Source organism: Acipenser ruthenus, chromosome 3, assembly GCF_902713425.1.
Source record: "Acipenser ruthenus chromosome 3, fAciRut3.2 maternal haplotype, whole genome shotgun sequence".
NCBI classification, from domain to species: Eukaryota; Metazoa; Chordata; class Actinopteri; order Acipenseriformes; family Acipenseridae; genus Acipenser; species Acipenser ruthenus.
In genome coordinates, this window is record NC_081191.1 from 40,091,602 (window position 1) to 40,117,261 (window position 25,660).

Below are 25,660 nucleotides of genomic sequence, written 5' to 3' on the forward strand. Positions count from 1 at the left end.
CTATTTATATATATATATATATATATATAAAAAGTTGGCAACATGTGGTTACATTTTGGTAGCAATTGCAAATGTCTTATAATCTTCAGAATAGAGGGATATATAGCAGCTAGGATATTCATAGGGAGATGCTGTTTGTTGAAATGTGTTATGTGTACTGCTGCAGCTTACTCAATTTCCTCATGTTCCATTGCTCCCACATTTTACCCTAAGTTATACACATCAACTCATATTGCAGCAGCAGGGAGGGAAAAATATGCTTCTCCAATATAACTGTTTTTAACATATGTCAATATGCTGAGATTGCTTTATGTGGAATCACTGCAAGGCAGTGCAGTGAACAAGGGTCAGCAGCTGCTAAAGACAGAGAAAAACAGGCTTTTTTCCCTGAACCCAAAGTTGAAAAGAGTCTGAGACCTGTCACAAAGACGGCCGGAGTGGGTGGCGTCAGACCAGAAGCAGGGAGTAAACAGACAGAGACTTGGAGTTTGGTGGAGCTGAGCGAATGGTTTCGCTCAGCATTTAATAAAACAGCACAGAAAATAAAAGGTTTGCAACAACAAAAACACAGGACACGGCACTACACGCCAAAATAAAAAGACAAACAAAACGGACTAGACAGTAAACAGACAGACAGACAAACGAAACACGGTGAGTGAGACAGTTCTTTCCTTATTATTATTCTTATTCTTATTATTATTCTTTTTACCTCCTTCTCCACATTCGTTCTCCACTCACCGAACACCTAACCTTGAGTGACAGAAACGTGCATCCATATATACTGTTGTGCTGGGATTCAATTACTAATTAATTACTCACTTGAATCCCAGCACGTGAATTCATTACGTGAAACCCCGTGTTCACATATTATATTTTAAATGCACGTGCGTGATGTGCAATCCCGTGCCTAAATACAAATCTACACTTTTTAAATACACGTGAAACACAGACCCGTTTATATCCCGTGTACCAATGACTATACACCAACATTTACACACGCAACACGCAACACATAACACACAAATGCACACAGGGGCGGGGCGCATTGCCACATATACCCCCCCTTGTGCGCAGCACACATGGCCTCAACGGCCACCTCCCCCCTTAAAAATCCAGCAGTCCAGGACAAAGTCTCGGGCTGGGAAGGGAGGCTTCAGTGGGCCCATGGCTGGCCATGCTGTCAGCACCCCTGCCGGTAGTGGCACGGCTGACAGCCTGTTGGTCCACTCCTGCAGCGAAACTGCTGCTGGGGAAAGTGGTCTCCTGACCTCTCCCCCTGTCTTTGTAGCCGGTAGCTCCCTTTGGTGGGGCTCCGACCTCAGTACTGCCGGCAGCGAAGAAGCTGCAGTGGGAGCAGGTCTCCGGACCTCCCCCACGATCTCCGTCAGCGCAACTGCTGCAGTGGGAGCAGGTCTCCGGACCTCCCCCACGATCTCCGGCAGCGAAACTGCTGCAGTGGGAGCAGGTCTCCTGACCTCCCCCACGATCTCCGGCAGCGAAACTGCTGCTGGGGTTGGTGATCTCCAGACCTCCTCCCCCTTCTTCGTGGCCGGCAGCTCCCCTTTCTGGGGCTCCGGCCACCGTACTCCCTGCGGAGGTACGGGCAGCAGAGGCAGCTCCTGCTCCTCTGCTCCGGGCGGTGGCGGAGGCAGAGGCAGCTCCAGCTCCTCTGCTCCTGGCGGTGGTGGAGGCAGAGGTAGCTCCAGCTCCTCTGCTCCTGGCGGTGGTGGAGGCAGAGGCAGCTCCAGCTCCTCTGCTCCTGGCGGTGGTGGAGGCAGAGGCAGCTCCAGCTCCTCTGCTCCTGGCGGTGGTGGAGGCAGAGGCAGCTCCAGCTCCTCTGCTCCTGGCGGTGGTGGAACCAGCAGGTATTCACCCTCTGCTGGTGGAGGTGGGAGGGGCCAGCAGTCCTCCCACTGCGGTGGAGGTGGAACCAGCAGGTATTCACCCTCTGCTGGTGGAGGTGGGAGGGGCAAGCAGTCCTCCCACTGCGGTGGAGGTGGAACCAGCAGGCATTCACCCTCTGCTGGTGGAGGTGGGACCAGCAGGTATTCACCCTCTGCTGGCAGCTTGGGTCCTAGGGCTGTGGAAGCCCCGACTTCCCTCTCTTCGGGCTGTGGACGCACCGACTCCTCCCTTTTGGGCTGTGGACGCCCCGACTCCTCCCTGTTGGGCTGTGGACGCACCGACTCCTCCCTGTTGGGCTGTGGACGCACCGACTCCTCCCTTTTGGGCTGTGGACGTTCGGGCTCCCCCCACTCAGGCGTAGGACGTTCGGGCTCCTCCCACTCAGGCGTAGGACGTTCGGGCTCCTCCCACTCAGGCGTAGGACGTTCGGGCTCCTCCCACTCAGGCGTAGGACGTTCAGGCTCCTCCCGCTTGGGCTGTGGACGCTCAGGCTCCTCCCGCTTGGGCTGTGGAGGCAAAACCAGCAGGAATTCTTCCTCTGCTGGTGGAGACGGGGACAGCAGGCATTCTTCCTCTGCTGGTGGGACTGCTACCTGGGCTGCTGTTCCACTTATAATTGCCTCCAGGTAGCTGAGGACCAAACCCACACCTTCCTCCCAGGTGCTTACGGTCTGCTCCCTTGCATAAGCCTCCCATCGTTCCCTATCCATAAACTGCAGGAACTGGACGACTACTGGTATAGACTGGGCCTCCAGCCCAGCATTTTCCAGCATCCAGTCCCGCACTTTGATGGCGTCTTCTGCCATTTTTTTTTTTTTTATTATTTTATATATTTTTTTTTAAATCCAAAACTGCGGTTCCTGCTCTGGCCTGAGTCCTGGAGGCGCTGTCGATCCCACGCAGGACACCACGTGTCACAAAGACGGCCGGAGTGGGTGACGTCAGACCAGAAGCAGGGAGTAAACAGACAGAGACTTGGAGTTTGGTGGAGCTGAGCGAATGGTTTCGCTCAGCATTTAATAAAACAGCACAGAAAATAAAAGGTTTGCAACAACAAAAACACAGGACACGGCACTACACGCCAAAATAAAAAGACAAACAAAACGGACTAGACAGTAAACAGACAGACAGACAAACGAAACACGGTGAGTGAGACAGTTCTTTCCTTATTATTATTCTTATTCTTATTATTATTCTTTTTACCTCCTTCTCCACACTCGTTCTCCACTCACCGAACACCTAACCTTGAGTGACAGAAACGTGCATCCATATATACTGTTGTGCTGGTATTCAATTACTAATTAATTACTCACTTGAATCCCAGCACGTGAATTCATTACGTGAAACCCCGTGTTCACATATTATATTTTAAATGCACGTGCGTGATGTGCAATCCCGTGCCTAAATACAAATCTACACTTTTTAAATACACGTGAAACACAGACCCGTTTATATCCCGTGTACCAATGACTATACACCAACATTTACACACGCAACACGCAACACATAACACACAAATGCACACAGGGGCGGGGCGCATTGCCACAGACCTAGTTAAAGCTACAGTTATTAAATTATATTTCCTAATGCTTTATTTAAACGTGACCTGTTATTATACAGCACACTTTTACCTCGCACAGAAAAATAAATCACACAGCTACCTTAGAATCAGGAATAATGACAAATTATGATAACAGTATCACTAATAATAATAAACCATGCAGCCTTATGTGAATAATAACCATTCACATTACAGGCAGTCTGTAGTTTTTATAGGACCCGGTATAAAATGCTTTGTTGGAGAGAAAGACACATCTTGTGTCAATTGTAGCCCCCTGAGTTATATTTTTATATCTATGGCATATAAAATTCTTTTAAAGTAATCTAGCAAAATGTAGTCTGTAAGTGACCCCAGTGGGAATGTACAGTACATGACACAGCTTCAGTTTACCATTTCAGTTGGCTGTTGATTAGCTTTCAGCATTTTAGATTATCATCACACTGTCCATTTTGATGAGATGGTGGATGAAGACAAGCCCTGTATGATTGGTTCCGGTAATATTTTATTTAATGCCAGCTTATGAAAGATGCCATGTATTTGAGGGGATATTGTTGCCATTTAGAATATACATTAATGTGGGGCTTCCGAGTGGCGCGTCCAGTAAAAGCACTTGCATAGAGTGCAGGATGTGCCCTATAGTCTGGACTTCGCCAGTTCGAGTTCAGGCTATTCCTTTGCCGACCGAGGACGGGAGCTCCCAGGGGGCGGTGCACAATTGGCCGAGCGCCACCCGGGGGGAGGGAGGGTTAGGTCGGCCAGGGTGTCCTCAGCTCACCGCGCACCAGCGACCCCTGTGGTCTGGCCGGGCACCTGCGGGCTTGCCTGTAAGCTGCCCAGGGCTGCGTTGTCTGCCGACGCTGTAGTTCTGGGTGGCTACATGGTGAGCCTGCAGTGTGTAAAAAAGCAGGCGGCTGACGGCGCACGCTTCGGAGGAGAGCGTGTGTTCGTCTTCGCCTCTCCCGAGTCAGCTTAGGGGTGGTAGCGGTGAGCTGAGCTAAACAAAATAATTGGACACTACTAAATTGGGGAGAAACAACAAAATACTAATTGGCGACTACTAAATTAAAAAAAAAAAAGAATATACATTAATGTGTTAATTTATATCAACTTTGTCTATAAACTAGAGATTCTCATGCAATCAAGATGTGAGTGCTTTTATTGAAATGCCTTTCATAACTAATGGTTGGAAGTGGTTTGGAAGAACAGAGGCTATGAGTTAGTATGTTGGAAAACAAATATTAAAATATGACTGTATTGTACTGAACTGTTTAACTTTTTCAGTTGTGAAATAAACTGTAGTGTAAGCATACCATGTCCTGTTCTGTTACAATCAGGGGTGTAGTGGGGCTGGGGAGGACTGGAGCATCACTCCTGTACTTATACTGGGCAGCAGTGTAGAGTAGTGGTTAGGGCTCTGGGCTCTTGACCGGAGGGTCGTGGGTTCAATCCCAGCTGGGGGACACTGCTGCTGTACCCTTGAGCAAGGTACTTTACCTATATTGCTCCAGTAAAAACCCAACTGTATAAATGGGTAATTGTATGTAAAAATAATGTAATTGTATGTAAAAAAAATAATAATAATGTGATATCTTGTAACAATTGTAAGTCGCCCTGGATAAGGACGTCTGCTAAGAAATAAATAATAATAATATGTTGTGGTGGAGTCCTGCTCTGTCACTTATTTACTGTATTACCTAAAGTCAACATTTTATATTGGTATTTGTATTTAATTAATTTAACAGAAAATTTCCCTGCATTATTATTATTATTATTATTATTTATTTCTTAGCAGACGCCCTTATCCAGGGCGACTTACAATTATTACAACATATCACATTATACATTATTTCACATTATACAGATATCACATTATTTTTTACATACAATTACCCATTTATACAGTTGGGTTTTTACTGGAGCAATCTAGGTAAAGTACCTTGCTCAAGGGTACAACAGCAGTGTCCCCCACTGGGGATTGAACCCACAACCCTCCGGTCAAGAGTCCAGACCCTAACCACTACTCCACACTGCTGCCCGGTCCTGGTTGCAACTCACATTTGTCAGAGGTGCAAAGCGTTATATTTACTGTTGTTACTCACCGTCAGACAGCTCACATTGCATACGGCTCAGTCACAAAGCACAGGCGTCTCAGAGTGATGTATTAAATGAAAAGCAGGCAAACATTAAAGTGTCACTCTCTCTGATGGTCTATCCCTGGACACGAACACACCAAAAAAACCAAACAAACACAAAACAAACAGGATACTTTTTTTTATTACATCAAAGTACCCTAAGATCTGAAAAACAATTTATCACATCCCGTTGTTTTTTTTGATATCCAACTATTGCCTACGATATGGAAACTATGGATACCTTATATTTTGATTGAAGTTTTGGATAAACAATGTTATTATAAACTGCTGAAACTGGTGGTTATTGTCTATATCAAAACTGTTCAGCAGTCTAAGTTGACTGCCAACATTTCACAGTATTCGTTTAGGAATGTTTTACCTAAAAACAGATCCCGTTCCTAATGAAATTGGAAAATATATGACAGAACACATTTATCAGACTGATCAGGCCCAGCCAGTCTGTACTGACCTTGTCCTGCTTCTTCAGTCTTCCCCAGCTTCGATAGAGCTGTGTGATAACATGTTGAAATAAGCGGATGGAAGGATGTTGTAAAAGTAGATTAATTAAAGTCAGTGTAAACAACATGACAGAGCCAATCACACTTCAACAGACTGACTTATTTATGTTTATTTGTACACTGCTTGGGGGAAAGTAGCCTCAATTTATTTATATATATATATATATATATATATATATATATATATATATATATATATATATATATATATATATATATATATATATTACATTGATGGCATTTGGAGTTTTCCATTCATTTTTAGAGTTACTGAGTAGGCAAAAGGATCATTCTGTTTTGGAACCCAGCAGAAACAGATAAAACAAAACCAAAAATATGTCCAAGGCGAAGAGGCACAGTTTCCCCTTCAGTTAAGCAGGATCACAGAAAAGAACTGTAAATAGAGTTTAGAAAGTCCTTCTGTAAATTATGTGAACAGTCTGGCCAACAGAGAGCTGGAACCTATCCCACTGTAATCCTCTGTCATAATGTAGCTTTCTGTTTAGAGGAGTTACTGTTTTCCCAGTGAATCCAACAAGGAGCTTTTCCACAGGCTGGATGGGCTAATGGGTTTCTGTAATGTTTCTTAACATTTTCTTTCAATTAAATATTTTTTTATATTAAATTGTGACTCAATGGCATCAATGCAGGAATGTGTTCGTGTTTTCATATGTTTACACAGCAATGCTATTGCAGTGCCATGGTCATTAATACCAAGCTATCTTTTGCTCACTTGTTTGTGTTCAGCATCTACCTGTTACACACAAAAAGATATTGTTATCAGTCTCTTACCTCAAAATATATTTCAAAGTGTTGTCATTGCTTGTAAAGCTTCTAATGGTTCTGCTAGGGTTTGTTCAAGGTAAAACACTGGTCTCATAACGTTATCTCAGTGGTAACTTTATCTAAGGGTATATTCATCTGCATGGTCCCCCTCTCCTCCCATGTTGCTGGGCCTGGTTCTCCTCTCTCAACACATTTCTTTATCTCAGGAGTGATTTCACAGTGGATTGTGTATCATGATGCTGACACACGAGGCTGTGTGGAGAACACAGATGATCAAAGTGTCTGGGATAATGAGTGTCTGCCTTGCTCCAGCTAGGTGTTGTACTGCATCAGCTCATAAAGGACTCCAAGAGAAGCAGCGTGCCTCTTTTCAAATTGAGGCTTTTCATATTGCAGAAAATATTCCATCTCCAAACTATTAAAAAAATATTTACATGCTAGGTGCGACCACTTTTTTAGGAGTAGATCCAGATCCTGCTAAAAGCTACAAACCACCTTACCACCTTTTTTGTAATGTCTGGATACAGTGACTCGTTAACCTTGTGCTGTGTTAATCCAGAAACCATCCTCCTGGATCTTCATGCTACACTTTCAGCTGCCTAGCCAATCTGGAATTTGGCACCAGATAATATTCAGAACTGGCAGAATTTAGGAATTAGTAGATAATCTTCAAATACTTTCATGTTGCCTGTTTTTCTATTTTACATTACTATCGGTTTCAATTTTGAAGCATCCAGCGCAATCCTGGATAAACAGTTCTATTGAAGTTTGAAGTTTGAAGTTTGATAAATGACCAAATACACATTACCACAAAATAATAATATAGCTCTTTGACTGCCATGCAAATAAAATGCTTCTGTTCCTGCTGATAAAAATGTCAGCAGTCTCTTAAAACACATGAACTTGTTAATGTAATCTAGAAGAAAATACAGTGTCTGGGGAAGAAAATAAATCTGTAGCAACTGGGGAGTTTATGACTATGTTCACAGTTTCAGAAACAATGCTGACAAACACTGATTATGTACACAAATTAGTAAAAACCAATTATAAGAAAAGATTATTTCTAATGTGTGTTTTATACATAGTATTTAAGGTTTATAATTACTGTTTTAGGTAATTTTAAACCTGGTTAGCTGTGCCATCTCACAAGATTTCAACCTCCCAACAATATCAACACTCCTTGGCCAGACAGAAGCAGTGGAATTTTAAAGAGACCACACTTTTATTGCAGGATGGACATTGTTACAACCTTTTTGTTTAACAATATTTTTATGACCTCTTGTCATTGGCTCATTAGCTTCGAGGCCAGAGGCACAGAACAGGTTCAAGTAGATATTCCGTGGGGAGAGGTGGCATAGCTGGCAGATTCACTAGCCTTTCATAATGGTTGGCCTTTCTAGATAACATTGTTATCTTAGCTCTAAGACAAGTATATGGGTTTAGTCTTACATTTCCACCTCAGAATACAGGAGACTTTGGCACACATGTATATAGCTATGGACAAAAGTTTTGCATTATCTAGAATTTTAGGATTGAGACATAATTTTTATATATATATATATATATATATATATATATATATATATATATATATATATATATATATATATATATATATATATTAGCTCAAAGAGCCAGCTGCCCATTATTTGAACATAATTTAGATATTTTATTTAACATCATCTAATCAAAGAAACTACACAATTATATTGCAAAAGTCTACCAGTATTTCATGCTGGATTTTGAAATGTCACATTTTAAAAATGTTGTCAGTTTTTTGTTCAGTATATGGAAAACTACAAAGCGTTATGTAATTCAATATGTTAGTGTAACATTATTCAGCAGGTTTCATTCATGCATTACCCTATATTTAATGGATAGGGTAAGGCAAAACTTTTGTCCATAGCTGTATTTTGATAATAAAATCATTTACCAACTGAAGCACCAGCAAAGCCTCCGGTGGGCAGGGTTATTTCTGTTGCACTCAATTCATAAATGTACTAGAAGTAGCTTGCTTCGCATCCCTAATCAAACCTCCTTTGTATTTTGCAGGCCTGTGCTCACCGCTGGAAGAACGTCTTCTACGGGTCTGAACACATCCTGCCGCATGGCTTCTGCTCCATCATCCCACCCAACCTGCAGCGCAACGGACGAGACCTCATTCCCTGCTACGAAGGTAAACACAGCAATGAGTGGAAATTAGTGTGTTAGTGTAGAGTGATAACAACATTCCTTATCTTTCATTCTGTCTACTTTTTGCTTGTTGGCTTTTAAAAAATACCATTGTGCTCTGCCACAATAAAGTGGGGGGGAGGGGGGGGGGTATCTTAATGGCACTGATCTGTTTTAGCTTCATATGACTGTTAGAAACATGATTATTGAAAATAATGCAGTACAGTTACTAACCAAGACTAATTGATTGCTGTTCCGAAGAGTGCCACTGCACTTAACTAGCCTGGGTACACTGACGCTACTAAGCAGCAAAGTTTTATGTTGGGGACCTATTCATTCTGTATCCTATTGCCTGCATATGTGAAAATAGGTCAGATCTCTGACTAAGTTGACATTTATCTCATTACTGTAATTTTAGTTCTCTGAAATTGTCAGCCTTGATTTTAAAAATTTTCCTTCATTTCCCAGACAGACAGCTAACTCCAAAGTGCACTGCCAGACTCAGATAACCACTCATCATGTTCATTTGTAATACGGTTTGCAACTAACGAGTTGCCTGAAATGATCCAAACCTAACATTTGCTGTAAAGTGAGAATACATCCAAAAAGTGCTAATGTTAGCTAAATATGTCTGCTTTAACACATATTTCCTTTGGATATGATACTGGCTTTGAATACCTGTGTAGGGAATAGAGAAAGAATTCAAATTAGTCTTGGCTTGGGATGCTGGCAGAGCCTGGAGATGGATAACATGTGGATTGTTTTTCTTGTAGAGTATAAGAAGAAATATGGGGAAGAACATGGCTCGTGCCAGGCTGGAATTGCAGGCTTCTTTACTGAGGTACGTAATGTCTTATGCACTACATTATAAAATGAACACAGTCCTTTCACTGTAGGTTTACTATAATATGTGCTGAGAACAAACATGCTAATTGGGTGCAGTCTACCCCTTATGAAAGCTTACCACAGTAAAAGCATAGTGTATAAGTGTAATAAAACACAGTGAAAGCATGGTGAAGCATTGTAAAGCCCAGATAGGAATGGCAAACCATGGCGAACCATGATAAACTATGGGAAATACATAGTTTAACTATGGGAAAAGCAGTGGAAAACTGCAAAATGAATGTCGGGTGGCCAATTTCTAAAAAATTTCTTGTCCAAGGGACAAAATGCTAGAAAAATCTACTTGTCCTTAAAAAATCTACTTGTCCTTCTTAAAAATACTTGCCCCCTCCCCATAGCACAAAACACACACACAAAAATAGAATATAACTTGTAGGATTTTGGTTTAATTTAACAGTGAAACAATCAATCAATTAGCGATTAACAGGGGCGGGTCTAGCCTTATACTTAGCCTCGACTGGTTCACTAAATTCACAAAAGGTTCCCTGTGACCCGACCTCACCTCAACAAATTTATAACATACTTTAAGGAAATGTTTCTTTCAGTGCAGTTTGGAACACATTTGCTGGTACATTTTAAGTAACATACTAAGAGTATAACTATAATAAGCAATACTTGTGAGTTATTCAAATATAAAAATAGCTTCTGCTTGTTTTTTCCACTCTTTCTTTATAAGCTGAATTCAACTCCTGATGTACAGGTGTTTTAGTTTGTTACATCACAGACACACATTCATTGCCAACTATTACTGCTGCTTTGTGGAATTCAGATTTCCTTGACGTTCTTTCAGTTTTGTAACTGCTGAACCCCAGATTTATAAAGAACGTGTTTTTCTACCAAAATGCACACACTATTTACAGTAGACTCCATCAAATGCTGCAGACATAAAATATGTTTTTTTCTTTTGTTTATTTATATGATATATTTAATTTACTTAATAGTACTATAAAGTATAATTATAAAACTGATTGTTAGAAATTGTTCATGCTGATTGATCCATCAGTGTTCCAGGCCTTTACAATATCAATCGCAATGTCACGATTAGGAACTACTTAGGAACAAAGGCAAATCACTGCACCTGTGCTAACCACGTATCACTGCGCCACAAAAATCTGTCAAAATACCTGCTGTCATGGAAGATACTGAAGACATCAAGGTGCCTTGTCATATCTTCCAGTTTATATTAATTTGCACTACAAACCAGTTTGCTATTTTATACACCACGCTGATTTTGGTATTTTATTTGTAATAGGCCTACATTGTACATACCAGCCATTTTCTGTAACTTCGGTAGAATCCAGTTGTCAGATATTCAGTTTTATTTTACTCCTTTTAGTTGGCATCAGCCGTTGTTTTGTGAAACTGACTATATTAATTTTTAACTGTGGATATTTTAATATTTTTCGATAGTATTTACATTACTACACGCAATGTCTTAACCACCCGACTCGTCTTTCTTCACTCTCTTCTCCTTACTAGCGCACACCCAGTCTTTACAGGTACAAAAAACTCGAAACGAAATTAATAGCACACAGATTGGGCTGTTAAATGCTTAAATGACTGGCTTTAAAAAAATACAATTTCACTTTAAATTAATTCCTTCATTAATAATCTTCATCCCACAGAGCATCTTAAACTATTGCGCTGTTTAGAGTCAATGGGAGTGAGTTACCTAGCAACAATGTTACGGTACGTAGTATATGCAGGAAGGCAGCACTTCACAGATGCATAACTAAGCAAATTGTTTTTTTGATAGTTATTTAAAGTCAGAAAAATGAATTGAAACACATATAGCAAGGTTTTTATAGTTATTTAAAGTCTTTATTTAAGATTTTTTTTTTTTTTTTAACTTAACGCGCACCAAGAAGTGACAATATTGTAGCGTTCCGGGGTAAACAAAAGGGAACCAGTTGACTGCAGCAAGATGTCAATCAAGACTTTATTCACACAAGGTCAGGACACAACAACACAGCCCACAGCAGCCCCTTTATACCCCAGAACCCCGCGAAAACAGGCAACATTTAGACATAACAAGACATGTTATTGGACAACATTCACAACCACACTGGGACCACGACTCGATCACGCTCCCCCCCACCGGTGCACTCGCTCACCTGCACAGGCACTCGTAACATTGACAAAACACGGAACAGCGACACAAACAGTCCAGATCGCTACAATATCCAGCACAACCCATGCATGCCCTCTCGTGCCTTATTGCTTAAACATTTCTATTATTATAAACATATTTGTTATGTATTTGGGACGTAAACACCTTTTAAAATGTATGTGTATGTGCTGGACTTTTGAAACTTGCGTGGCTCTACAAATATACCCAGGGAGCCTTTCTAGCAGCAGAGCGAACATAGGAAAAATAAATAAATAAAAAATACTTGTCCGACGTTCAAAGTATAACGGCAAAACTACTTGTCCGTTGTCCCGGGCGTCGGGCGATACGAATTGGCCACCCTTGAATGTGCAAATTTCCAGTGTCAAACTCTGTATTACAAATATGTCAGAATACTGGTATTAATACTGTACAACAAGCGTTGAGATATCTAGCTTCAAATAACTTTTTTTTCATATTCGGTGGTCATTGCTATAAAATAAGCTCAGCTGTGTGTGGCAAACTACCAACAATAGCATGCTTAATTACCTGCAACCACTTCTTTTTATCCAGAACCTGTTTCATGTTTAAAGTTAAGGCACATGTCCTGAGGTCATGGTCTATCGCAAGAAAAATGCTCTGCATATTAAATACTGTTAATTACACCCTAAGTTATGATTGCTGATAAAACGCAAGGATCCTGCTTGGACCAAGCAATCATACAAGTTTAAAGCCTGAGGTAATGCATTGATGATACAAGGATATGGACAGAGTGCATGCATAATCCTTTCATTGGTCATTGTTAAAATGTTTTCCTTACCAAAATGTACTGTACTTTCAATATCAATGCAATGGTTCTGTACTAAGGGCCAATGATAACACAAGGGCTACTAAATGGTGTGAGCAATTTTTAGAATGGTACTACAGTGATAGCGTATTTTTATATAAGCTCCATACATACTGCTGGCAATCCATTGCAGTATTATGGTACCATCTATATAGTATATAGATATACTTAGGAGACACTCCTTCACACACACAGTTCTGAGGGTATGGAATGGGGTACCTTGTCATGTTGCTGATGCTGAACTTGACAATGTTTTGAGATAAGTCAGCTACTAGGAACCGGAGGAGCACTAATGGGCCAAATGGCCTCCACTCGCTCATACATTTTCTTATGTTTTTATTTTCTTATTTTCATGTCTGTACCAATGTGCTACTATATCCAGACCACGGTGCAGTTTTTGTTCCACATCCATTGAGGGTAAACGCTACTAGTGTTTCTGCTAGGGTTTGTTCAGAGTGAAACACTGCAATTATAAAGGGATGTATATAGGGACTATATAACTATTAAACCAAAAAAAATAGTAACAATAGTGTTTTCGTTTTGAAATCTGTCTTTTCGTGTATACTGACCTAATGTACATGTGTAATTGCAGTGTAGGGGAGTGTTTTCAGCTGTCTTTCCTGTTGCATACCAGGAGCTGGTTGTGATGGGAGCCCCCGGGTCATACTACTGGACAGGCACAGTCAAAGTGTTAAACCTGACTGACAACACCTCCTACAAGCTGCGGGACGGGTCCATCGGCACAAGCAGATACAGCTATCTAGGTACGGTCAGCTAGAGCAGGGGTTCCCAACCTTTTTTACCGGAGGCCCACCTGTTTAGCTGCATTAGGCACTACAGCTCACTATTAGCACTTAAGAACAATGACATATTAAAAAACATTTTTAAACCTATAAAACTGCAAATAAACGTAATCTAAATTGTTACTTTTTCATTTGAACCTTATTTTTTCTTCATTAGTATATATTTTCATTAGCCTGTATATATTTTTGGTAATCTGTAAAACATCTAAGTTAGTTTCCTGTTAAAATAGACAGTTTTGTTAGCTGTGCATAAAACTTATTCAGATGATCTGGTTACAGTTCCTGAGACAGTTTCCTGTCTTTGTTAAGTTTGGGTGCTAATCATTTAACAGCAACCTTACCCTTAGAAAAGTTTACCATAGTCTAAGCATAGCAAAGTGTAATAAATCAGAGCGAAAGCATGGTAAAGCATAGGTAAGAATTGTAAATAAGGTAAAACATATTAATAAACATAGCAGACCAGGGTAATCAATGGTAAATGCGTAGTATAACCATGGGCAAAGCATGGTAAAATTACACAAATATTTTGGTAAACTTTTATAAGGGTATCCACACTGTATAGCACTATCATGGGCTTGTGCACAGTTTGTATAAAACAATACACATGAAATAATCTTGTGCGCAGTCCATCTAAAGATTATAAAAGTGAGCATGTCTGTGTTGTATGGGCAGGAACTGTAGTCTCTTCACCAGAACAATATGGGATCCCATCCTGCACAGCCACAGAGTTCTCACAGGGGGATGATGTAACTTAAGGCGGCAGACCCCTTTATAAATGTTATGTCCCTTCTGTTTTTTTTTTTTTTTAAATTTTCTCCTATTTTTGTTTTATTCCCATCGGTTCTGCTAAAAACAGTTCTGATTCACTGAGTTCCCCAGTGTATTAATTGAGTTCTTGCAAAGGTGAAAGGTCATATCACTGGTTCTTTCTGGATGCTGCATTGGGGTGAGCAGTGAGAGGAGGTGTCTTTAAACCAGCCCTTGAATTAACACAATTCAGTTGTCTTGGAAAGATCCTCACAGTCTTGTTTCTCTCTCTCTCTCTCTCTCTCTCTCTCTCTCTCTGCCTCCTCCCTGTAGGATATGCTGTGACGGCCGGTCACTTCTCCCAGCCCACTGCCACTGATGTTGTTGGAGGGGCCCCACAGGATGGGGGAGTAGGAAAGGTGGGCCACTCTTTAAACATTTTTCTGTTCATTGGATACAATTTATTTTGTACATTTTTATATCTTTTATCCATCAATAAATACCCCCATGTCAAACATGTATGATACCAGTGTTACATGAAAGTATTAAATGTACTTTGCTTAACTCTCACTAGATGGCAGCATCAATCATCATAGCTCCCTCTAGTGGTTTAGCTATCATTATTTTCACATTTAAAATATATAGCAGACAACTTGTGGACATCTTATTTTTCCTTTGACAAGTTTAGCCTCTACCTTTTGTAGTATATGAGTTATTGTGAATCTGAATTACTCTCTACCAATGTTTCTTTCACAGGTTTACATTTTTAAAACAGAGAGGGGATCCCTCGTGAAGATTTTTCAAGCCTCAGGGAAAAAGGTAGGCACACAAGGTGGAAATCTTACTTTCCTTAAAAAACTTAAATGACCAGAGATTATAGAACATGTATTTCTTATCCAAAACCCAGGATGATACAAAAGATTTTAAGGTATGTCTTAATGAATGTTTTGTTGATTAATTAAATCAAGTTTACAACTGAAATCTTTTCACAACTGTTTTAGAGAGGGTTAGAAGTGTATTGTTATTTTAAATACTTTTTAATTGAAAAAATAAATAAAACAGTCTTTAAAACAGTGTGAATAGGACCCTTAACTATGTAACCATTGTAACTGGACCTTGAATTCCTGTATAAAAGCGAACCACTGTTAATTTGCTCAGCAGTTTTACAGTTTACAATGCTTTGTCCCATGTGTATAGCATGTATTTAGCCTGCATTATCACGGTTAAGCATGATCTTTATAATGCTTTGCCACACTTGTGCTTCTGAAAGGCTTTACTACACTATGCATTTACCTTGCTATACCACAGTAGATTATTATTAGTAGTAGTATTAGTATTACGAGTATATAATACATGGATAGTATGTATAACTGCAGCCTTTGACTTGTAAAGAACTTGTAATTTGGTGCTCTGACATCACAGTTATAATTGACCGTTCTGATATCAGAACAATGATTTATCACTTTCTGTGACAATAACTTGACAGTTATAAATAACCCAAACTGTCCTTAAAATTACTTATGTTGCATTTTTATTATTATCAAAAAGAGCTTTAAGATAGTTTGACGTGCTAAAAATCTATCAGAAATATTTCAGAAATAAACTTCCCATCCCACGAGAACATAAATAAAATGCTGAGGTTTTCATATAAAGAATGAACTCTTGTTAGAACACTGGGAAGATATTTTTGACCGTAACAAACACATAGCAGGTTTAATGCCAGCCTTGCCGCTTTACATATTTAAACAGTAGGCTGATGAGCTAGTGATCACTTACCCTGCATTTAACTGAGCTCTGTACAGAATGTGTTTGCTTAAGTGACACATGTACAGTTTCGCTTTGCTTGTCATATGTACCTTCTGTAATATTTTATATCCTCTGTGTTGAAAGTGCTTTTAGAAACTATTTCCACAAACTGTTGCTAAGACCTTGGAATAGACTTGAAGCTGTCTGTGTATGCACTTGAAAAGTCCCGCTTTTTTAAAACCAAGAAACACAGAGAGGCTGATTTATTTTTTCTCAACTGGTTGAAACATCATAGAACTGAAATTGCATACTAATAAATTAGCTGAAATAATTGTCTACTTGACAGTTGTTAACCATTTTGAAAAAACAAAACAAAAAGCAAAAACCTCCAAAAAGGGAAAACTAATGGTCTGTCTTGGCAATGTAACCTGACTGAATGCTCTGTTGTGGCTCGGCTTGGTTCCAGATGGGCTCTTACTTTGGCTCCTCCTTATGTGCAGTTGACCTGAACCTGGACGGCCTGTCGGATCTGCTCGTCGGGGCCCCTATGTTCAGCGAGATCAGAGACGAGGGCCATGTAGCTGTCTTCATCAACAAGGGAAATGTGAGTACCAATGAGAGAATCCCCTGGCAGATGTACAAAAAAAGAGTACAGTACTCTCCGGCTATGAGAACACCCCTTGGGAAACAAGCAAAGTATTCTTATAGCCGAAGTGTTCTCTAAGACGTAGTTAGCCACCAGACACAATATGAATCAGTAAATAAATAAATGCATATGTATTACTTGTCATGACGCATGTGCATCAACATATGAAATTAACTGAATAAGTAAAAGAAAAGCAATAGGCAAGTCTATGTTAATAAACTATAATAATAAAGTAACAAACAAATTAACGTTAATAAAACTAAAGCAAAACAACATGGTCAAAAAGCTTAAATTGCTATGTACTATGAAATCAGCTGCTGGGTGTGTTTCGGGCATCACAATGGCAGAGGCAAAATAATGGCTGTTACTTAACTTAATGTTAATAAACTAACTATCAAACTAAATGAACACAGCACCCCTACACACGTTACAAAATCCAACAGCAATATACAAGACATGCACATTATTTAACAGAATGATGAAGCAACTCACCAGAACGGGAAACACTAAATTGTTTGATAACTTGTGTCTGATTCAGATCGAATAATTTCCATCTTTGTGTCGCAAGAGAAGCAGTGGCTCATTTTGCTGTTTCTTTACATGCCATTTTGTAGCGATGATGAGCACTCGTGAGAAATCAGAATACAAAACAATTCAATGATATGACGGCAGTTCTGGAAAGATTTAATAAACCAATCAGTGTCCCTAAAGACACTCTCACGATGACAAGTCCCTTTTTTGTCCATTGTGAACGAATCGCTGTCTGTGCCAAGAAGGTGTTCTTTTAAGCAAAGTTCCTGTTCCTTTAGCCGGAGCATTTACAATAAGAAAAATCTGTTTCAGTACAAGGGTGTTCCCTTAGGCGAAGTGTTCTTTTAGGAGGTGTTCTTATACGCAGAGACTACTGAATTTCCAATAACTTGCAGTAATAAACTTTTCTATGATTTTGTACTTTGTCCCCGACTGGGAGGCTGCAACTGAAGTTATTTCAGTACTCATGTTGTCTTGGAGAATCACTAGTTGTGCTTCTCACACAAATAAGCCAGTTCTGCTTTACCTCAAAAACAGCTTTTCCCTATCCTCTCTACGGTTATGTACCTGAAATATCTATGAATTCATCTTTGATCATAAACCATTACCAATGTGACTAACCTGCCTTCCCCATTGCTGTGAAAGTACCTCACGAAAACCTGTGTGGAGCTGCAGCATTTGAAACCACACAATACAGTAAACATGAACGATATGTGGACCACACGTAAACCACTTTTGGACCACATGAACAACATGTGGTTCATGGTTTTTTTTTTTTTTATATACATTACACAAGCAAATCAAATGTTTGTTTTTGATCAGGGTTATGGGTTTTTATTGTAATCTAAAACCCCTGAAATGTATCTGTTTAATTAACTTTGTTTGTTAGCTTAGAAAGCAACTTCGTAATATCGCAACTATCTTGACTAAGGCATATTTTTTATTGTTTACATTCACATTTTATTTCATTCTCTGTTTTAGTAATCACATCCTGATGACTTTTTAAAACACAGAAGTTCAAACAGCTCTCAAACATGTCTTCTCTCTTATTACAGCTGGTATACCACAATATAATCATTAACCTGTCCCCCTGCCACACTCTGCCCCTAGTGGATGTAAGAAATATATCAGTCATATAAAACACAGAACAAATGGGATCCACTGAGGGCAGAGAGTTGCAGGGGGGCAGGTTAATTGCAGTACTAGAGACTCTACAGGGACCACATGGGGGTTTTAGACTTTTTAAAAAGTGACCAGGATGTCAGGACTGGAACAGAAAATAATATACAATTGGATTCAAGAAGAATACATTAGTTAAGATAAGTGGTATATTTGAGAACTGTACAATATATAAATATGCCTTTGTATATCTACTATTTTTTTTTTTTTCATGCAAACCCAGTGCTGTGTCATTTTCAATGCAGCATTGGAAGCGGCAGTGAGCTTGTTCATGTGTAGCAGCTCCGAGGGGTGATGCAGTCACACAGGTGTTTCCTTGGCTGGGTTAGGTGCCAGCTCTCTCCTGCAGACCAGCAGAGTGTGACCTTTACAAAGCAGGCTGTGTTTTCATTGGCCTGTGCTGTTTCCTATGTGTATTGCAGGGGGTCCTGGAGGAAAGGGTGCTCCTGAACGGGGACAACGCCTACAACGCCCACTTTGGGGAAAGCATCGCCATGCTGGGAGACATCGATGACGACGGCTTCCCAGGTCAGTCTTCACACTTAGACTAGTTCACTGTGGGAAATTAGCATGTTGGCTTTGTGGGTGCTCTAGTTTTCTCATGACATTTGCCATGCATGTGAATTCTATACTGCTGATAGACAGTCAATGACACTAGATACAGGAAGACACCATGAGCGCACAGTTTTGTAAGCATGCCTCAGTCCTCACCTGAACACCCCCAGCCTTCCAGCCCTGGCCCTCAACTTCTGCTGTTTGTACCTAAATGTATGGAAAACAAGTAATTCCACATATGACCTGAGACTCAAACCCAGGCTTTCAGGAGATGAAGTTACAAAAGGCTACAGTAGTAAAATCAAATGAATACACTTTCTTTTTACTTTAGACTACCTGTAACACACAATAAATCATGCTGCTGCATTTTACACATTACTGTACAGAGTGAAAATAGAAAAAGATTATTTTTAATTCATTAGTGAAAAGTACATGTATCTAGCACTAAAGGGTGTTTGAGTAGGATAACTGGCACAGAAATAATACATTTGCTTCTGTGTGTGTGTGGGCCCCCCTCTGGCGTCGGGGGCCCCGGCGATTGCCCGGGTTGCCCGGGTGCTGACGCCAGCCCTGAGCAGCACTACAATGTCTCTGGTGTATAGCTCTTGTTTTTACTGTGTAATTTGTTCTTTAAAAGCTGATACCTGTGCATGAATTGTGTGGATTATACTGAGAGCACAGAGACTATTAACCTATGAAAACAAAGGCCGGAAATGTTCTCAATCTAAAACAGTAGACTATAGAAGGCCTGTCCAGACCAATTTGGTTAACAGCTTTAGTAACAGCACACTTTCACCTTCAGTTCAAGCTGCTGACACAATGGTCTTTTTAAAAACCCACTGACACTGACACAGCTTATATAGTACTGTATTGTAAATTGCCATTGGTACAGAAAAACGCAAATAATAGATAGACTTAGGACAGGAAGGTAGGAGACATTTCTTAACACAGAGTGGTGAGGGTATAGAATGGGTTACCTAGCTACCTATGTTGTTAAAGCAGAATCATTGGGATAATGGATTCCAATCAGCTACTATGAACTGGAGAAGCATGGCGGGTTTGAGAAACCTCCAGATGATTTCTTATGATATTTTGTTCTTAAGTGCATGAAACAGAATTGTAGTAATAGTCTACTTTTACATTGGAATTCAGCTTGAAAGTACCAGGACAAAGACAGCTGTATCAAAATGCATTAATTCTTTTAAAAAATTATTTTACAGTGTTTCATGTGCATGCCTATTTTTTTCTAGCATTTATTTTCTAGATTATATTGAGTTGAATTTAACGTAATAATATAATTTTACAAATATCATACAAATAATCTAATGAGACACACCATGCACTGTTAGTTTGATTTTCAATATTGTGTACTGCATATATAAATTTAAATATAGATATATTGATTAGACACTAAAATATGTTTTGCACCATATTTTGTTAAATACATATAAAACTCTTAATGTTCCATAACTAGATACAAAACCATTGAGTGCTAAAAGTATATTTAATAGTTCCTTGTTACTTGTTTTACTTAAACAAAAATATTAGCATATTTCATTTTGGTGTTAAGACCTTGATAAATGTGGCCCAATATACTGTCAATGTGCTGTGTTTGTTAGGGAATACTAACCTGGCCTTGGATTGAAATACAAAACATGAGTACATCTTGGGTCAGTTTAATGGACAAATATTTACAGGCTCTGCTAATGTTAAGCAGTGAATCAGCACTGTTTTACACAAGGGGCTGATTTCTGTAAAGTGGCTATAAAGTGATTTAACAGGGAGTTACTCGACCATTACTTTAACTGAGAAGAAACATGGTTTTATTGGAGTGGTTTGTATGAAGTTCAGACATCTCTACTTTGTTTTCATTTACAGATGTTGCCATTGGAGCCCCCAAAGAGGAGGATTTTGCAGGAGCTGTGTATATCTACCACGGGGACACCCATGGGATTGTAGCAACATATTCCATGGTAAATACTCTTAAAAGGGTTGGAGCGAACAATATCATTCCATCAATCCTAGCGGTTGAGCAGTTTGCTATATAGGTCTGAAATGGGCAGTTTTGAAAGAAACACATGCTACAGCTGACATGTATTTTCATTTTAAATATATCTCCTCAAACATTGGGTTAAAGAAAGGTCAAGTATGTTTCTATTTTACTTCACCTCTACAGTTTCTTGGGGGTCAAAGCATGTTACTGGCTGACAGCATGTCTGTTAAGGATGCAGCAGGTTGGGTAATGATAGGAAAGAATGGGTTGAGCTTCACTCTCTAGGTGAAATGACCAAGGAGGTGTAACACTACCTGAATGCCAGAAGGGATTTCTGTAACCCAATGTAATACCAGATATCATGTCTTAAAATGAAAATACAAGTTTGCTATAATATGCTTTTCTTGCAAAACTGCACATTTGAGATTTAAAAAATGATTTCATCCGGAACGCCCTGAGACTAGTTCAACTTTGCGCCAGGGAGACCAAGATGCAGGAAAAGTAAAACCACTTCAGTGTGATGCATGTTGCTTTGATGTACCATAAAAGGCCATGCAGAATAGAGTCCTGCATTGGGTCGGGTACCCACAGGTGCCCGTGGGTGACCCTCAAAAATGGGTCGGTTCAGGTTGGAATGTAAACTTTTTCGCACTTTGCAGTTCGGGCGCAGGTCAAAAAATGTCGTTTTCGGGTCAGGCTCAGGTCTTAATTTGAATCACCAAAAACTTTTTTTGTCCTTTCAGCGTACTTGTCTGTAACCCTTTCCCAAATAACGTATTAGAAGGTAAATGTACTGGTATTTCCTGCACTAAAGCAGGAGGCGATTAGGAAGGAGTCAGCTGACTAAGCAGTGTTCTCGGTTTGTATTGCCGCTTGTTTGATATATCGCAAAATCCTTTTATCACTTCTGCTTGGTGATATTAACAAAGTCTGTGGATGAGGTGATACAAAGGATACCGCAGGGTTAATATCATGTAGTGGATAATAGTTCGAGAGGTAAATCAGAAGTGTGGAATTCTTCTGAGAGAGCGTGAGAGAGCCAGTCAATGCAGGCGTAGGTAAAGGACAAACACTTGCAGGTTCTGGTTGGGTTGCAGATCTTATTAAAGCGGGTCGGCTCGGGTCGCGGGTAAGAAGATGTGTTGCAGTGGGTTGCGGATTCGGGTCGAGTCTTGTAGTAGCAGGTGTGGCTCGGAAGCAGGTTGTAAAAATCGGACCTGCGCAACGACAGCCAGTAAAACTGCAGTGATAGTGCAGTAAATTGAAATTAATGTACCAACAGCTATATATATATATATATATATAATTAAATATGGACTGGAGAGGAGGGCTATAGTAGACAATTATTGACCCGAGGGAAGACTATTGTTACTGACAGGGGGCTATAATGCCCGTAGCTGGAGGTAACAATAGTCTTCCAGAGGGGCATTTCATTTCACACTGTGGCTGAGTCTGCAGTACATATTTAATATATGAATCAGTCAAGAAAATAAGTGAGGCAAGGTTGTAAATACGACTTTATATATTTTGTTTAAATATAGCTGATACAGCATATGTAAATAAATATTTTCATATATTTTGTTTAAATATAGCTGATAAAGCATAAGTAAATCAATAAGTAACGGAAAATGTTTTTGAAGTTCATACCGTATACTTAGCAAGGTTTTTCTCCGTCTGGTTTGCTGACTGCTGCATAATCCAGTTTATATCCTGCCCGTCATATTTGTTTACATTGTCGAGTTGTTATATATATACATTTGTAGTCAAAAGTTTACATACCCCAATGGAAATGTATAATTTTTCAAAATTTCTCGAAAACAAAGAATTATAGGGACAATCTTTTGTAGCAAAAGTTTTGCTTTTGTGGATGAGGAAATAAAATTACAAAAATAGATGTCTACAATTATTTATTTCGGCAATTTTTTTGCAAAAGTCCAAAAATGCTAATTTAGAAGTATTCATACCCTGACAAGGAAAGTTAAATTGATAACTAGTTGAGGCACCTTTAGCAATAATAACCATTCTTCAACGCAAAATTGTTCCAGTTCATTCAAATTCCAAGGACTTCTCTTGTGCACAGCCGTCTTCAACTCATACCAAAAATTCTCAATCGGATTTAGATCAGGACTTTGACTTGGTCATTCCAGAACCTTGATTTTGTTCTTCTTTAACCATTCTGAAGTAGATTTTGATGTGTTCTTTGGATCATTGTTGTGTTAGAACGTCCAGTTGCGATTTAAACCAAGTTTTGTAGCCAAGTTTTGTAGCAAGTTTTGGTATGCTATGGAATCAATTTTACTATATATTGGAACTAAATTTCCTGTGCCATTAGAGGAAAAACAGCCCCATAGAAGGATATTACCACCTCCATGCTTGACAGTAGGTATGGTGTCTTTTCTTTGTACGCCTCACCGCTATCAGCATGACCAAACAGCTCGATTTTTGTTTCGTCACTCCACAAAACCTTTGACCAGAACTCATATCCATCATTCAAATGCCGTTTTGCAAACTTTAAACGATTGTCCTTAAACAACGTTTTTCTAAGAATGGCTTTTTTCCTTGGCCTGCGACCATTGATACCTTCACCATGCAATACTCAACCTATGGTTGAAATGGAAACCCCAGGGAGTGTTGTGACAGTACTTCTTGTACTTCTTGATAATAGAAACAATAGTTGAAATTGGGATACTCAAATGCTTGGAAATCTTCTTGTATCCTTCTTCAGCTTCATGACAGTAATTAAGTTTCTGCCTAAGGTCTTCAGATAGCTCTTTACTTTTTCCCATATTGACTTATTGGTAATGACAGCACTCATCCTATGCCTAACCCTTTTATACTCTCTAAGAATGTTCACCTACAATCAAGCATTTTCTAGACTTTTCTATAATTATGTTCTTCATTATCATATTGAAATTTCTAGCACCTTGTAGACAATAATATTATAGCATCAAAGGATATGAATACTTTTGAATTGGCATTTTTGGAGTTTTGCAAAAAAAAAAAAATCTGAAATAAATAATTGTAGACATCTATTTCTTGTAATTTTTTTCCTCATCCACAAAAGTAAAACTTTTGCTACAAAGGTTTCTTCCTAAAAATTCTTTGTTTTCGAGAAATTTCTAGAAATGATAAATTTCCATATATATATATATATATATATATATATATATATATATATATATATATATATTACAGAGAACAAATTAAATACAATATTTAGTTTGTTCTAAATTAATACAAAGTCCATCTTTGTTCCACAAAGATGAACTTTGGGTTGTTTTCTTTAACTCCTATCTTCTGTTTTTAACTTCAGAGGCTGTCGGGACAAAACATCAACCCAGTGCTGCGGATGTTCGGTCAGTCTATGTCGGGTAACGTGGACATGGATGGAAATGCTTATCCAGGTGAGTGCTTGAAATGGCCACAACAACATGATATAAGGTATGATTGTTGTTTTGTTTTCTATAAGGATAGCTGTGCCATAATTGAAATTGAATCCTTGGGTAGGTCTTTAAGTTAATGGAAACTTTTAACACTTAGTTAACTGGCTTACTTAACACACAGTAGACAAGTCTGTTCCCCCATTACTACATTTATGTGACTAACGCGTAAAAACTTTTGTTAACGTGACATTTAATTGGCCACGTTTCTAGTCAGTTCTGTTTATAGCCTAAATGCTTTTGGATTTCCCAGATTTGATCCCCATCTCCCTCACTTAATAGTAGGGTGTTTTTGTCTTGACTCACTTACTTCCATACTGTAACATCAGATATAAAAATGTAAATTAAAATGTTTAAAGGAGTTTTGTACTCTGCAGCATGTGAGTTACCCTTTGACTCTTCCCAATAATGTATCAATAATACTTGATTACTTTGCTGTACGATCACATCATAGTTTTGGTTTTGGTTGCTTAGTCTCTGAAAGGTTCCTCTCCACTCTTCCTGGCTCACGTCTCTCTACCGGGAGGCCATCAGAAGCCTTTCAGATTGAAAACAGATGATGACAGAGAGAAGCAGAATAGCCCCGGGGTCACCTTTTCCTTAAGCACCCGGGCGATTCTACAGAAACAGATTGCAGTGCAGTAGAAGTTGATTCAGAATCAGAGATTTAATGAAATGAGTCGTAGCAGATTCCTTACAGTTTTGTGAATAGGGCCCACATTTCATTTTAATACCCTAGCTCTAACTGTCGGGTATTATCAAAAAACAGAGAAAACAGCATATTAGTGTACCATGATGGTTCTTAATCTGATCAGCCCTATACTTTCCTTTCCAGATGTCACCATTGGAGCCTTTATGTCAGATAATGTGGTGCTACTGAGGTGAGCTTTCATTTGTTAAGGCCTTACTACAGAAGTTACATGTTTTTAATTTTATTTGTATTTTTGTTGTTTCACATTGAAAACTTGTAGCAAAGAAAAATGGGATTGCTCACTAGAATAAGTTTAAATGGTACAGTACTGTAAGTAACTTCAAAATAAGTTTGAATTGTTTTTGTATATGATGTGGTTCTCAATGCAGTTACTCAAA

The 25,660-nt window shown here is 39.3% G+C and overlaps 1 protein-coding gene across 1 annotated transcript in view; it reads left to right on the plus strand.

Moving 5' to 3' along the window:
• Positions 1 to 25,660, plus strand: part of LOC117394874 (integrin alpha-9-like) — a 150,185-nt gene that overhangs the window by 14,216 nt on the left and 110,309 nt on the right. The window contains exons 4-13 of the mRNA XM_033993550.3: positions 8,955 to 9,078; positions 9,848 to 9,915; positions 13,566 to 13,695; positions 14,815 to 14,900; positions 15,238 to 15,300; positions 16,694 to 16,831; positions 19,006 to 19,111; positions 21,017 to 21,111; positions 24,445 to 24,535; positions 25,407 to 25,452. Of these exons, the coding sequence (XP_033849441.3) occupies positions 8,955 to 9,078; positions 9,848 to 9,915; positions 13,566 to 13,695; positions 14,815 to 14,900; positions 15,238 to 15,300; positions 16,694 to 16,831; positions 19,006 to 19,111; positions 21,017 to 21,111; positions 24,445 to 24,535; positions 25,407 to 25,452 (947 nt within the window). The remainder of the gene's footprint in view (positions 1 to 8,954; positions 9,079 to 9,847; positions 9,916 to 13,565; positions 13,696 to 14,814; positions 14,901 to 15,237; positions 15,301 to 16,693; positions 16,832 to 19,005; positions 19,112 to 21,016; positions 21,112 to 24,444; positions 24,536 to 25,406; positions 25,453 to 25,660) is intronic.